This window comes from Mus pahari, chromosome 1 (genome assembly GCF_900095145.1).
Source record: "Mus pahari chromosome 1, PAHARI_EIJ_v1.1, whole genome shotgun sequence".
NCBI classification, from domain to species: domain Eukaryota; kingdom Metazoa; phylum Chordata; class Mammalia; order Rodentia; family Muridae; genus Mus; species Mus pahari.
The window spans coordinates 19,622,173-19,638,293 of NC_034590.1; the positions used below are offsets into that span (position 1 = coordinate 19,622,173).

A 16,121-nucleotide genomic window follows, 5' to 3' on the forward strand; every position below is an offset into this window, starting at 1 on the left:
GAGCATGTGCTGGCCATGCTGCAACTTCAGAGTTTGCCTGAGCTTTCCTCAGAACTGAGCAGTTGAGGTGAGAGCACAACACACCAAATCCATTGTGGAACATTTTCAAACACATGCTTGAAACACTGACTGAGCCCAAACCACCTAGTCTCTGGAAACAGCTCTCTTAAGTGAAACAATCTACAAAAATACACACTGTTAAAGCTGTACAGTGAGTGTGGGTGAGGCTGAGGCGGCACAGCGGGTAAAGGGAGCCACCCGCAAACCTGACAATCTGGGCTCAACACACAACAAGGGATGGCTGCCCTCTGACCTCCACACTCACACACACAAGTAAAAAACTGTCTTTGTATGTATAGCAGTGATATGTTTCTTAAATTCTTCATAACACCAGAGCCTTAGATATCTTACACATAAACATAAAAATCATGTATGATTCTCTCAGAAGTTTTAATCACTTTCTCACTAAAGGAGAAATGGCTAACAACTGGGAAACAATACCACGTTCATGAAGAGCTGGGAGTTGCAACCTATGTGCTATCAGTGATAAGGAGTAACTGTACGTGCTGGTCATTCTAAGAGCAGTCTTACTGAATATCCCTTGTACACTATGGTGATTTGGCTTTTGTTTTTGTTTTAAATCAGCAAAGGCAATTATACTGATGATCTGGATCATCATTTGAATTTAAAATAAAGGTTTTTACCTGGTTGAGAGGCAACAAGCAAGACAGCATGTTGACTATAATGTCCCAGAGCTGGAACAAGAGCTCTGAACATGTCCACATTACTCTGTACTGCATGCAGGTAGGATTCAGAACCACCCAAAGAGTTGGCTGTGAAGATCACCACCTTGGAATGAGCAGAGGCAGACAAATCTAATGAACAAAAAGAAACAGTCTGAGTTCAAGATAGTCTAAACGAATGCCAGTATAAGATGAAACGTCTCTCCATTCTATGAACAGAGACTACAGGCATGCACAACCCTCTATAGCTATCACTCAGAATGCTCAGGGGTGACAGCATGTATCCCATGGCCAACCATGGTGGTACACAGCTGTGATCCAGCACTTGGGAGGTCGAAGCAGAGTGGCTCCAAGTTGGGGGCCAGCCTGGGCTACAGAACAAAATAGGCAGGAAACTAGAAAGAACCAGCACCAATACACAAAGACTAAGTTTTCTATGTGGTTCACAACGCTTAAAAGGGAAATGAGTAATATAGGCAAATCGAGCCGACAGCCACTGGCTTCTGTACTGAGCTTGGGAGCCACAGTATTCTTTGAAAGCGACTGTATACAACATGGGAGAATGGGAGGAGGACTGAGCAAAGAAGTGAAGTGACTGGGGCAAGTCAGCAGACAGGCTGCAAGTCAGGCCCAGGCAGTCTGCTTTCAGATTCTAATCTATCAGCCCCCTTGGAACTGAAAACTGGTACCTGGAGAGGTTGACAAGCATGGGCAGAGCAGCAGAAATCAATGACCAGTTTAGTTTAAAACACTACACCTTGCCTTCAACCGCCCCGCCAGAGTCCTCCTCTGGCTTCCATCCTCTGCCTTGAATGATAAAATGTCCTCGTCCTCACAGGTAATTCTGAGTCCCTGCTTGGTGGTAAGTACCACGTACTGCACATTTCCTCCAAAGAGTCTGTTCTTTCAATTAGTCAGTTACTTCACCAGTTATCAAGGGCCGATGAGACACAAGGAAAAAAGCCAGTTTCCTTAGGTCCTAAATGGCCTCACTTTCTCTAGGGTTGGGTACTAAAGAGTCTCTCCTACAGGGATCTGAAGAGTTAAGAGGTCCCTTAAGACCTCAGGACTGGGAACGAAAGGCACAAGAGAATATCCAGCTCCCTAAGGAACCTCTACCCAGCCATTAAAGGAACATTAAAGCAACTCTAGTCCTCCCTCAGATGAGGAAAATGAGCTAATTGTCTCCTCCAGGCATCTGAGTGCTTGCTGACCTGTGGCATGCTATTTTTAGAACAGACAGGCAGGTCAACTCTTCTGACCCCTTCTGCACATTATGTGCGGCTTTAAACTTTATTTGGAAAACAGTCCAGGAATGTAGGAAACCTAGGGAGCGACCAAAGATCCCCACGTCACCGTGCCATGTATAAATTGGTCTTATCTATAAGCTGGTAGCGAAGTTTTAGGACATACATTTTGTTCAATGATCTGTTTTTACTATTTTGATTTTTAAAATGTATTTTTAATCCAGGCGCAGTGGTATACAGCTTTAATTCTAGCACTTGGGAAGTAGAGGCAGATCTCTATGTGAGGCTAGCCTGATCTACAGAGTGAGTTCCAGGATAGCCAGGGCTACACTCAGAAACCTATGTAAAAAAAAATACACACACACACACACACACACACACACACACACACACACACACACACAAAATTTTATGCATCTGGGTATGTATGCCATGTGTGTGGGTACCTGTGGAGGCCAGAAAAGGCTGTTGGAACGCCTGGAGCTAGAGTGACAGGCAGTTGTGAGGTGCACAGTATGGGTGCTGGGAACCAAACTGAGGTCCTCTGCAGGAGCATGCTCTTATCCACTGAGCCACCTCACCAGGCTTGGTTTATTTTTTAAACTCATGCATCCCTGGTAAAATATTTTTAAACCTGCATTCCCAAATATAGTCTTTATCTAGATGAATATATCTGTATTAATACAATGTTACATGTTTTATGTAACATTTATGTATGTGAGTACACTGTAGCTGTCTACAGTCACACCAGAAGAGGACATCAGATCCCATTACAGATGGTTGTGAGTCACCATGTGGATGTTGGGAATTGAACTCAGTGCTCTTAACCGCTGAACTATCTCTCAGGCCTGAAGTGATGCTTTTTTAAAAGGCCTGGACTTGGTGGAGAGGCCCACCATTACCACCAGTTGGGACAGCAGTGGTGAGCAGGAGGGCTGCTTGAGCTGGGTGGGAGTTCAGGGGCAGCCAGGAAACAGCAAGATGAGGCTCACGCACACAAAAAGGATGGAACAGCAAAAAGAACTTCCTTTTTTTTTCTTTAAAGATTTATTTATTTATTTACTTATTAATTATATGTGAGTACACTGTCGCTATCTTCAGACACACCAGAAGAGGGCATCAGACCCCATTACAGATGGTTGTGAGCCACCATGTGGTTGCTGGGATTTGAACTCAGGACCTTCGGAAGAGCAGTCAGTGCTCTTAACTGCTGAGCTATCTCTCCAGCCCCCTTCCTTTCTTTTTCTTACTTAACCTGCAAATGTCAGACTATAATATGGCCACATTAAGATGCAAACCGAATCTGCCTAACTAAAGCCAGTGCTCTGAACCAATGTGTCCTGAGACAGGAAGCCACGGGAGGAATGCTGATTCGGGGATGGATGTAAATCAGAGACGACGAATAAACACTTTTGGCCGTGCGGAGAGATTCTGAATGCTATTTGCTCATTTGACTACAGCTAACATAACTGGTAATAACTGGTTATAGACTCTTGGAACAGATGACCTTCAAAACACTTGTCACCCTTAGAATTCTAGGACCTGAGCTGGAGAGACAGCTTAGTGAATAAAGGCTCCTGTCCCTAAACTTGACAACCTGAGTTTGATGTCCCAGGACCCGAGAGGTATAAGAAGAGAGCCAACTCTCGCAGGTACACACATGCTACGGCACATGTGTGCCCCCTAACCAAAGTAAGTAAAAATATAATTTAAAAAAATTCTAGGACCTAATTCCCAGTTCCACAAATAAACCAACAATCTAAGACCCAACTACAAGAATACTATAGACTACTGTAACCGTCTTTCAGTAGAATGATCAAACCTTTGCTGATCTCTACGTTGGGCAGGTTGAAGATATCAAGGTCCATTGTCCCTTGGCTAGTCCCGTCTGAGAGGTCTAAGAGGAGCAGCTTGTCTGCAATGCCCTGTGTGGAAAGAGCAGAACAAGAACAGTGCTTCGCTGACACAACTCGCTACTCAGTATTAAGCTCGTGAGAAAGGCTAAAGGAGGCCTCCTGAACTAATTAAGAACAAAAAGTAACACGACAGCAGTAAGGAGACCCAAGCACAATGCTGTCATGTCACTGCTACTGCCTCTGAGGCCTGACTACTGTACACCAGACCTAACAGGACTTACTCAGGAGCAAACTATAGCTTCCTCTGAAGGAATAAATAACAAAGGGGACAAGGCGTACTAGGCAGGTATGCTACTGTTCCTCTTGAGTTCAAGTTTTTACTTTAATTCCAGTGTTGTTGCTGTTGCTCTCCTCCGCCTCCTCCCTTCCTGCCTTTCTTTCTTCCTTCCTTCCTTTTTTTAAAAAATGTTTTTCTGAGACATGGTTTCTTTGTGTAACAGCTATGGCTGTCCTGGAACTCAGAGATCTGCCTGCCTCTGCCTCCTGAGTGCTGGGATTAAAGGACTGTGCCATTTATGCCCAGCTCAATGTGATCATTTCTACAATTCAAAAATTAATAAATTATGTAACCCGCTGATCTCCTGTATAGACGGTATCCCACAAATGTACTAGCACCTATGAAAAATGACACAACTGTATAGACACTCTCAAGGAGACTCAAGCCTTTACTCACTGTGAACAAGTTGAGAAGCAATACAATACAGGGCCTGGAAGAGGGGCTTCAGCTAAACTGCCTGCCACTGAGGCAGCCGTGAGCACTGATCACTGGGCTGCAGGAAATGAAGACTTAGCCTAGGCCATGCATTTCTATCTGTCTTAGGAAATGCTGGAGTCACTCACGGCTTTCAGATGTGGCTGTAAATGTCTGTAACCCCAGCACTCCAGAGGCCGAGGGAGGAAGAGTATTTGAGGGCAGGTTGGCCTCCACAGCAAAACCCTGTCTCTTGATTGAGTGGTTAAGGATCTAGACTGTATGTTCCCATCCCCAGAAACCAGTGTCAACGCCAGATGAGCATGGCGGCCCACCGGTAGCTGCAGCCTAGGAGGCCAGAGACAGAGCATCCCAGAGTAACCTGGCTGGCGGGACTAGCCATATTGTCTAGCTCTGTGACTGACTGACAGATCCTGCCTCAGTGAAGAAAGTGCAAGAGCAGTTGAAGATAATTCCTGACTTCTTGCTTCAGGTTTCCATGTGCACAAGCATACTTGTGCACACATAAACACAATGTGTGTTCAGACATGCCAAAAAATGCACACACACATACATGAAAAATGGAAAAAGAAAAATATGTTAAGGTGAAAGAAAGCATAAATAGACGTAGAGCCACTCTGTCTACATACCTTTGCTGAAATTGCCAATGTGCAGGCGATACCCAAATCTCCACTTCCAACCACAGTGATTTTATTGAGTATTTTACTCTCATGATTTGTCCAGCCCCTTGAATTTATGTCTGAGACACCTACAATAAAAAAAATTATCCTGAGAATTAAAAAATAATATTAAAAGGTTTTGTTCTAGCATTTTATAAGCTTGATGAGGTAGCATACATCTATAAGCTCTCAACAAGTTGAGGCAAAAGGATTGTAAGTTCAAGGCTAGCCTGGACCACACAGTGTGAACTTGTTCCCCATCCCCTTCCCCCCCAAAATGCTTTTCTAGCATCTTCTTAAACATAAAATGAACTTCAAAGGCTCTCATAAAGATTCTATAGATTTTGTTTTGTTTCGTTTTGAGACAGAGTTCCTCTGTGTAGTCTTGGCTATCCTCTGTGTCCCTCCCAAGCACTAGATTAAAGGCGTGTGCCATCACTGGCTGACCAGCATGCATTTATTTATTTATTTATTTATTTATTTATTTATTTATTTATTTAAATATTTGCTGTACTAATGAAGGCAAGGACAGGAGCCTGAAATCAAGCACGATGCCTCACGCCTATAACCCCAGCCATCAGGAGATTGAGGCAGCGCCTGGGTTTCACAGTAACACCTACTCTTAGGAGTGGAGGGTGAAGAGGGGGTAGCTGGACATTTCTGTGCACACCTGTAATCCCCAAAACAGGGAGGTGAAGGCAGAAAGGTCAGAAGTTCAAGGTGATCTTCAGCTACCTAAGTGTTTGAGGCTGGGGGCTGGAGAGATGACTCAGTGGTTGTTAAGTGCACTGACTGATTTTCCAGAGGTCCTGAGTTCAATTGCCAGCAATATATATATTACTTATCCATAAGCTTATGCATTGAATTCAAGTAACAAAGAGTACAGAATCTTAGTGAGAAATTCTAATGTCCTAATTCTTAGGTGATCTCACTGACAATACAAACCTTCAGTGATTTTTGCGATATAGGCCAGCAGGTCCACCTGCTGCGCTTCATTGGACGACGGTGTGGAATAGAGAGGAAGTTCCTCCTGAAACTTGGCAATCATTTCTTTAATTAATCCAACAATGGCAGATTTGGGCTGGAGAATGCATGCAAAGGGAAAAGTTACCTAACTGTATTTTCTACAGAACACGTATTTTATACTGTCAGTTACTCAAGGTGACCCTTGAACAATGCAGTTGGAAACCGACGCAGTCTCCCCCAAACTTCCTCATCTTCACTATTCCCGCTGCTTGCTTTCTTCACTCGTGCTGGGAACCAAATTCACAGCCTGTGTATTCGAGGCAAGTACTTGACGACACCAAGCTACACCGCAGCCCTTACCAATAATAAAAACAGTACATGTTTTGTATGTAAGGACAGCACATGTTTTATATGTAAGAATAGCACATGGTTTGTATGTAAGAACAGCACATGTTTTGTATGTAAAAACAGCACATGGTTTGTATGTACGGACAGCACATGTTTTGTATGTAAGAACAGCACATGGTTTGTATGTAAGAGCAGCACATGGTTTGTATGTAAGGACAGCACATGTTTTGTATTAAGAACAGTACATGGTTTGTATGTAAGGACAGCACATGTTTTGTATTAAGAACAGCACATAGTTTGTATGCTGCATCGCTGTACAGTGAAAAATGCACGGCAGCCCTCTGACCTCACGTTGTTATGCAGAGCGTTACAGGATTAACCAATCACGAGAGACTTCGCTCCATGCAAACAGAAGGAAGACCGTCAGTACAATAATGCTCTCCACGGTACAGCTCACTTAGTAGTGTGCGTTTACTCACACTGTTGCTATGTGGGAAAGCCCCAGACTACACTTGTACATATAGGAACATGTGCAAGCTTTGTATTTTTTAGGTTTTGATTTTGGGTGAATTCTGGGCCTGCTGTTTGTTTCTAGGGTCTTGTGCTTTATATATAGCCCAGGATAAGAACTTGCTGTGTGTAGCCCAGGCTGGCCCAAACCTTTACTTATGGTTCCTCAGCCTCTTTAGGTTTTTATTTTGGGTGAATTCTGGGCCTGCTGTTTGTTTCTAGGGTCTTATGCTTTATAGCCCAGGATAAGACCTTGCTGTGTGTAGCCCAGGCTGGCCCAAACCTTTACTTATGTTTCCTCAGCCTCCTTGCTACTAGAATTCCAAGTGTTAATGTTTATGTTTGATAGATTTTAACTTTTCATGACAGGTTTACATAGACTTTATGGTAGCAATAGTTAAATACAGTCTTTTTACTTTACATATTTAAGACTTAATCTTTTCTTCAAACCCAGGTTGTCAAAGGTGAAGTATCTTCAGTTATCTTCTCATTATCCTAAACCACCATATGAAATGTCTTTAACTCTTAATATTCTTAACTGAAAAGCACAAACAAATTGTATCATACAGTAAGTACCTTCCCTAGAGATCTCATGGAAGCACTTCACAGATCTACACAATACAAGGAGAAAAACGCTAAACCAACATCTTCCAAATGCAGACCAACAGGATAAACACACTTTGTAACAGAATATTCAGGGTTACTTTGATGTCACTTCAGACAAAAACTGCATGTATCTACCACCCAGGCTGGTCACATTCAGCCCTTATGTCTATTTTCTAAAGCATGTAAAAATAAAGTGTAGACAGGAGTCCTCTACCCCTAAAACTGTTATTGTGTATTTCCTTACAAAACAAAGGGCTGGAGAGAGGGCTCAGTAGGCAAGGGTGCTTGCTGAGAGAAAGGGCTCAGTAGGCAAGGGTGCTTTCTGAGAGAGGGCTCAGTAGGCAAGGGTGCTTTCTGAGAGAGGGCTCAGTAGGCAAGGGTGCTTTCTGCCAAGCCTGACCACCTGAGCTTGATCCCTGGGACTCACATGATGAATGGAGAGAACCAACTTCCACAAGTTGTCCTCTGACTTCATGCACACGTGCTATGTCACATAGGTGCACACACAAACACATGCAGTAAATAAATAGAAGATAAAAAATTTAAAGTAGCTGAATGCTAGGCTGAGTACTGAGCAGTACAGTACTTGTCTGGGATGAGCAAGGCCCAAGGATCAAGCCTGCGCACTGCAAAAACAAAAACCTTAGCAAGGCCTGGAGTACGGAAGCACAGCTGCTTCAGAGTAAGGCAGAAGGCCTGCTTGGGCTACAGAGCAAGCCAAGGCCAACGGACAAAACTCAGCAGTAGAATGTCTGCCTACCATGCTTTGAGCCCTAAGTTACACTGCACCCACACCCACCCCCACACCCACCCACCCCCACACACACACACCCCAATCAGTTAAACAAAGCACACTATATATTAAATAGAGTGCAATCAATTTAGACAAAGTTAAAAAGGTATCTATATGTAGCATGAGAATCATTAATAGACAGGAACTAGGAAATAAGAGTTCTGGTAGTTGGCTAATAGCTTTTTGTATAACCCTTCAAGTGCTAAATGATAATAAAACAAGGAACAACAGCCGCTGACTCCCAGACCTGGAGAAGGCAGCTCTGCAAGCTGATGTTATCAGGGTTCTAGAACGTCAGAGACTCAAGAAAGCTCAATTACAAACTGTTTCTAAAGACCACATGAAGAAAGTAATTGAAAGATCATCGAGGCATGGTGGTGCAATACTTGGGAGGCAGAAGCAAAGATCTCTGTGAGTCTGAGGCCTACACGGTGAGTTCCAGGACACAAAGGGCTGACATAATAAGAGTCTGACTCAACAACCAAACAACAATAAGTATGTGTGCACGAGTATGCACTAGTGCATGTATGTGTGTGTGTGTGTGTGTGCGCACACGTGCGTGCACTGGTGGGGGGGGCGGGGAAGGAAGATGCAGTGTGTTTACTTGTATTACCAAGATCAAAGACAAAGACAAATATTCAGAAAAATAAAACAAAACGCAAAGAAAATCCAAGTTGATCTTACGTGGCTCCAGTTTTGGAGGTAGGGCAAGTATATCCTGCCTTTGGCATCCACATGTTTTCCAACCGAGATTTCCATGTTTGCAGTTGGCTTCAAGAAGCAAATGGGCGGAGCAAAAGGGTGGGAATCCAAAATCCAGAAGCGAATGGGTATGTTGTATGTCTTACCTATTTGAGACAAGAAAAACGCCCATGACACACACGCACTGGTTGCGTCATGCAGAGAGAAACAGACAGCTAAGCATGGAGGAAAAGCTATCATTCTACCTAATGATGCTGAGGTGGGAGGACTGCGAGGCTGAAGGCAGCCTAGACAACATCAAGACCCTGCCTCAAAATAAAAAAGGTGCTAAGGACTGAAGAAAAGGAAGAAAAGGGGTAGCTGAGGTTGTGTGTAAGGATGGATGCAAACCATCCCGCTTTTCATTCTCTCTGCACTGGGAAGAGGTTCTTAACACAGCACCAGCATAGCTGGGAAACGAAGGCAGTGGTCACCTGAGCACTTCCGAAACAGTTCACAGGCTGCGCTGTCACCAGGCTGGCCTCGAACTCAGAAATCCGCCTGCCTCTGCCTCCCGAGTGCTGGCTGGGATTAAAGGCGTGCACCACCACGCCCGGCCTGAATCTTTTCTATGTAATTTACTTTGCACATCCCAAGCAGAGGCACTACAGCTTCTCCACTTTTAAATTATTCTACAGTGAGATTAGTTACTTACCCAGCCTGCTTTCCTACTCCAGTGTAAATGTCTACTGTGCATTCTCTCCCATTCTTCCCTATATCCCCAACACCAGGTACTGTGCCTAACATACTAGTTGCTAAATAAGTCTCTCATAGAAATAAGGACGGACAGACACTGAGCTTAGAGGTAAGTCACCTTACTTAGTGACACCTAAATTTTAGTGTCTGTCAGAATGACTTAAAGAACTGAAAACCATGCGGATTCCGGGAACCTAGGTAGAGTGGGACAAGGCCCGAATGCTCTGCATTTTGAACAACACCCTCCCCCGCCCCCACCAACATGAGAGTGGGGTAGGGCAGTCTGGATACGCCCCTCTCCTGCCATACACACACGCTAACGGGCCACTGATCTTTTAGAAATACTACCCCTTGGAAGTCCTCAATACTCTTTTCAGAAAAAGAAGCAGGCTTACAACAGGTCAAAGGCGAGTCAATGGGTCTAGCTGAGCAGACCATTTGCCTGATGTGAGGAGGCTCTGGGTTTAGTGGGCCGCAAGCACTGCAATTATGTTAGACTGGGTTCTCAACAAGAACCATGAAGGCAGCTGCCCTCAGGTGCAGAGGGCTTGAAGACGGACCTTTTGGGGTAGAGGGTTTCAAGTGTAGACTTGTTCTTTGTAGTCTCCCAGTCAAGCGAAGCCAGTGGATGCTCATCATGTGCTGCCCTGGGCAGGTGTCTGCTTCCTGTCTGCCTGCACACGGCCTCATTGCCACCTGGCTTTCCTGTCAGGCCGGCAGCTTGTCTGAAGCTTTGGTTTAGGTCATTAACCCCCTCAACAAAATGGACGGGAGGGGTAGGAAGGAACCTGACCACACGCTCTTCTGACTTTAATTGTGTAGGGCAGGCCTTGGTTGCTGTGAAGGCCAAAGCTAAATCCAATGTAACTGAAAACTAAACTCTCTGGACAACCGAAAAAACACTAGAACTGTTCTGTCTTTAGCACTTACTCCTGTTTCACAGTCTAGCGCTGTGTCTTACACTGTATTACAAATATTCCGCTTGGGACCGGATTCCTACCTCTACACATTATTAGCTGTATGACTTACCCACGTTACTTAACTTCTTCCCGCCTAATCCTTCCCTCTATAAACTGAAAGTACTATTCATTCTAATTTCATACACTGTTGGGGGTGAAATCCATGTATGCACACCGACATGGCAAACACTATGAGTTGTACTTTCAAACCCACTTGGAAACAGGTCAGATAACCAAATGGTTTTCTTCTTCACCGTCATCTCTTCCTCTCTATGGAAACTGCCTGAAAGCTACTGCTGTTCTCGTCTTGCTTTCTTCCCACCAAGCACAATAACACTCAGCAGCAACTGCACATTTTATAAACATGTAAAGCGCTCTGGCTGTATCCCTCATGAGACTGATGCAGCCCAACAGGGTCCAGACAACATTTCTTTAAAGCTGCCATGCTAATACACAAGCAGGATGCCATAGCACATTACACATTTAACATTAGACATGTTAAAAGCTGGCAACCAACCAGTTTTATATCAGCAATTCTTAGAACATCCGCTGTGTAGCTTTTACCTAAATATTTACAATGTGGGTCTGGCCATAGAAAACCCTACGATTACAAAATTATGAGACCACAGACCATAAAGTGACCAAGTACAAAGATACACCATCACATTCCTCCAGAGGTGGTAATTGCTGAAGGTAGAAGCAGGGAGTTGTATAACCTGTCATGGATGTGTGGAGCCTAGGGTTTGATTTCCAGTACTGGGGTAGACAGAGTCCTGCAAGCAGCATGACTACTTCAAGGAAGACTTGGCCTAAGGGTCGATGGCTTAACTACATGCCTGTTCAAAAAGCAGAATATCAGTGGACTGCACGGTACCGATGGGGCTGGGGTGTGACGTGGAGCATAGCAGTTTGCACGTTTAGCGGTTGAACTCAGCTTCGTGAGGGATACTACGATACCCAGAAACTGAAATGCTACTAGGCAGTGATTATTAAAATGATAAAGTTGAAATCAGCAAAGTAATAAGAATTATTCTCTTGCCTCAACACGAATTAGGGGGGGCTCAGCTTCCTGCCCCCCTTCTCTTTCCTCATCCCCTCCGTTTCTTCTCAACATCTACCCAAGCAAAGTACAGAAAACAAGTAAGAGCTCATGGGGTGAGTGCAGTTCTGGCAGCCAGGAGACAGAGAGGCGATCCTGGCAGGGCGGAAGTGAGCCAAGCAAGGACAGACGAGCTCTGCCTCGAAGGCTTTCACCTTCAGTCGCAGGCAGAAGAAAAGCCTCAGCACACTGCTCAGGAATGCCACCACTGGTGGGGAGACAGGAATTAGGGAGGCCGGCCTCGGTTTACAAATTATGTACAGAAATGCCTAGTATTTTTAGAAGTCTTTCAAAATCCTACTGTCCCATGCTGAACCCTTTCTAAGAGACTTTTCTCCCCGTGATTTGATCTCTGAAAGCCCTCTTCGCTGTGCAACTAGTCTTTCAAAGGCCTACCGAGTTCATTTGTTCCTGTGCCTTCCAGTCAGTAACAAGTAAACTAGCTGTGAGCTACACTTCCTAAGAACTGCTAGTAAGGATCGGTCATTCTGTATTAGCAGGGGTTGCTCTTTCGGGGAAGATCTGCACTGTAAAGGAACGACATTTTGTTTCGCTTGAGACAGAGTCTTAGTATGTAACTCAAGTTGCTCTTCAACTCTCCTGCCTCAGCATCCTGAGTCCAGGATTCCAAATGTCCTCCTTCACACGCAGCAAGAGCAAATGTTTAATGGCGGAATGGTGGGCGCTACTTCAGAGAAGTCTTCTGAAAACAGCTTTGCTGGTGTTTTTCAAATGATATTGTTTAAGCCATCTTCTATATCAAAGGTTACACTGCTGAACAGTAAGCAGGGAACAGTTAAGAAACCATTTATTATTAATTATTATTTCTTTCCTTTTGAGCAAATCCTCATTATCGCAACCTGTCCCCTAACTCTAAAATGTCTAGGAATGCACTGCGACACTGGCTGTGTCTGCTCGGTCATGTGACCAGGCTGACCTTCAGTCTTACCTACAGAACAGGTAGAGTGGCACATCACAGAGAAGGAAAGCGGGGATAGGCACAGGCATCAAAAGGAACACACAGGACCCTAGCCCTCCCCGTTGCTGAGAGCAAGGCTCTCTCCCCAGAGCATGTCTCTGTCTCTCACGCTCTCTTCTGACCTCACAACCCGCCAGTCTAACAAGGACTATTTGACAAGTTGTTAAATGGACTTAAAATTAATCTAGGCTTTCCTTGAAGTCTACAGGATCCTGCCAGATCTAGTAAGGTCCTCAGCAGACCTCAGGTATATGTAAAAACACGTTCAGAGCAGTGCACACCAAGGAATTAAGTTCTTATTGAGCTGCTCCTGTAGAGAAGTCCCACGTTCTCTCAGCTTCCGTACTTACCCTGATACATCACAGGAATTGTACCGGTGAAATTCAGCAGGTCTTTTTGGGAAGTATCTTTGAAAACTAGAAGACAAAGTTCCAAAATGTCAGTCAGAAGTAGAGACTAGCCTCAAAGGGTGGATAAATTCTGCCCACACAGAAATGTCAACGTAAATGGATACAAATTTTAAGAGCGAAGTGTAAGAACACAAGATTCTGGCACTGAAGTCCAAATCTGATGCCCACCTTCCTTTCTTAGGAGACACTTAACTTGCCAGGCATAATGTCCTACACTTGTCACTCCAGCCCCTGAGAGGTGCTGACAGAAGGACGGCCACGAGCTCAAGGCCACTACCAGACCAGCAAAGGAGTGCCAACCAATCGTGTCTCAAAACCAGAGAAGGGTGGAGTGGGACTCGGTTGGTCGAGTACTTGGCGAGTATATACAAAGCCCTGGCTTCAACCTCTATCACCAAAGAAAGCAGGGAGCGGCAGTGCCTGCCCACAATCCCAAAACTCAGGAGCCGGAGGATGACGATCAGAAGTTCAAGGCCATCCCTAGCTACATCACAAGTTCTGAGATTAAAAAAAGAGAGAAATAAAATGGAAGCTCTGTAGGTCAAGAAATTAATAACCCAAATAGTGCAGCGAGGACTAGAAGATGCTATTCATACCATAGGTGTCCACAGAGTATCTGAAGTGCGGGAAAGACACGTTCACATTCTTCAGCTCTTCGACAGTCAGATCCCTGAACTTGTACTGAAATGAGAGCAATGAGCAGCATGGAATGAAGACAGAGCTACGGACAAGACTAAATACCTGCTGTGTGACAAGGACCAAGCGCTTTATCTCTACAGGTGTCACCAGAGTTTGACTCATTATGAATGCGAGGCAGGGTCTCACTTTACAGTTCAGGCGGACCTCAAGCTGGCCATCTTCTTCCCTTCCCGTCTCTGCCCCCTACATGCTAGGAACACAGGCATGCATCATCATGGATTTCTGATTTCATCATTGAAACCACAGTGCTAAGGAGCACGGAGAGTTTACAAGTGCTCCATTTGAAAAAAAAAAAAAATGAAACCTAGAGAATCCATGCATTTTGCTAAGTTGGATACGAAGCAAGGTATTAAACTCCAAGCTTGGGGCTGGTGAGATGGCTCAGTGGGTAAGAGCACCCGACTGCTCTTCCGAAGGTCCGGAGTTCAAATCCCAGCAACCACATGGTGGCTCACAACCATCCATAACAAGATCTGANGCCCTCTTCTGGAGTGTCTGAAGACAGCTACAGTGTACTTACATATAATAAANAAANAAATCTTAAAAAAAAAAAAAAAAAACCTCCAAGCTTAACCCCGAGACCTGGGCCTTGATCAGTTAAGTCTAAATGCCTCCAAACACCCCTGAAAGCCCGTGGGACAGCACAGGATGAACCACTCATCAGCATTCCAGATCCACTTGTCTTTAACTACATTTTAATTTACTAATTTAATGCAGGTATGTAAGTGTGGGTGCTCATGTGGCGGGCAGAGGATACTCGCAGGAGTCGGCTCTTCCCTTCCAACCTCAGGCTTCCAGGGATCAAGCTCAAGGGTGTCCTGCTTGATGGCTGCTGTCTCACCAGCCCGTCAGCCCTTTTGTCTGAATGCCTCCTTCACTAGAGACAACTTGACTTTCCCTTGTCCACCTCCAGCTGGTATCTTGGACAGGGATATAAGTACAAGCAAGAGTTTGCTACAAACAGGTGAACTGCCTCTCCCTGTCTTTCTTTGTGGCCTTGTGGGTGCCATCAGGTAACTTCTCTCAACTTATTTTCTTACCTACAAAGAAAAATCCTATCCACTCCCTAGACTTACCATGAGGATTAATTGAAAGGAGGCAGTCTATCAACATCCTGGAAATCGAATAAAACTACTTGGAAATAAGTTCAGACAGGATGTTGAAAACCTAACAGTGTTGAAAGAAATATAATGGAAAGGTTTGGGGTTTTTTTGCTTTGTTTTGTTTTTGTTTTTGTTTTTGTTTTTTTTTTCTGTTTTTTGAGACAGGGTTTCTCTGTGTAGCCCTGGCTGTCCTAGAACTCACCAGACTGGCCTTGAACTCCCAGAGATTTGCCTGCCTCCACCTCCGAAGTGCTGGGATTAAAGACCTGGCTTGGAAAGCTGCTTTAAGTGGGAAAGTAGCTTGTGTTTGTGGCTCTAAGATCGTCAAAATCATTATATTTCCCGAAAGGTCCAGCATAATCCCGTAGTGAAACTTCAGCTGTTATAAAAGTCTGAAAACTGGGCTGCAGATGTATCTAAACGATAAAGCAGTTGCTTAGGATACCCAGAAGGCCTGGTTTCGGTCTGCAGCACACACATAATTCACCATTAAACGCCAATTGATATGGACACTCGTGAGACTTAGAACAGCCACAATAACCTTGAAAATGAACAAAAAAGTATGGCGAGATTGCAGCATAATCAAGATACAAACCATAATCAAAATGGGACAACAGGAAGTGCTGGAGAGGACCTGGGGAACTCAGAACTCTCCCGTACCTATCTGCACTGCTGTGGGATGACACAGCTCCACAAGGCAGCTGTGATCTGCTGAATGCCTTTGATCCCAAGCCCTTGCTAGGCAGAAGCAGGAGAATCTTGGTGAGTTTGAAGCCAGCCTGGTCTAGATAAAGAGTTCTAGGACAGCCTGGGAACATAAGACCATCAAAAATTTTAAAAAGAGGACTTTTCTTTCTCTCTTCTCTCTTCTTCCTTCCTTTTTTTTTTTTTTTTTTTTTTTTTTTGTCTCATTATGTAGCCCAGGCTGTCCAGAA

General features: G+C 44.5%; 1 protein-coding gene across 1 annotated transcript in view; it reads right to left on the reverse strand.

Annotated features, from left to right (window-relative positions):
- Uevld (UEV and lactate/malate dehyrogenase domains) overlaps nt 1–16,121 on the reverse strand; it is a 32,653-nt gene that overhangs the window by 15,263 nt on the left and 1,269 nt on the right. The window contains exons 2-8 of the mRNA XM_021201119.2: nt 13,981–14,065; nt 13,325–13,390; nt 9,185–9,348; nt 6,223–6,358; nt 5,248–5,366; nt 3,813–3,915; nt 705–875 (exon numbers count right to left, since the gene is read on the reverse strand). Of these exons, the coding sequence (XP_021056778.1) occupies nt 705–875; nt 3,813–3,915; nt 5,248–5,366; nt 6,223–6,358; nt 9,185–9,348; nt 13,325–13,390; nt 13,981–14,065 (844 nt within the window). The remainder of the gene's footprint in view (nt 1–704; nt 876–3,812; nt 3,916–5,247; nt 5,367–6,222; nt 6,359–9,184; nt 9,349–13,324; nt 13,391–13,980; nt 14,066–16,121) is intronic.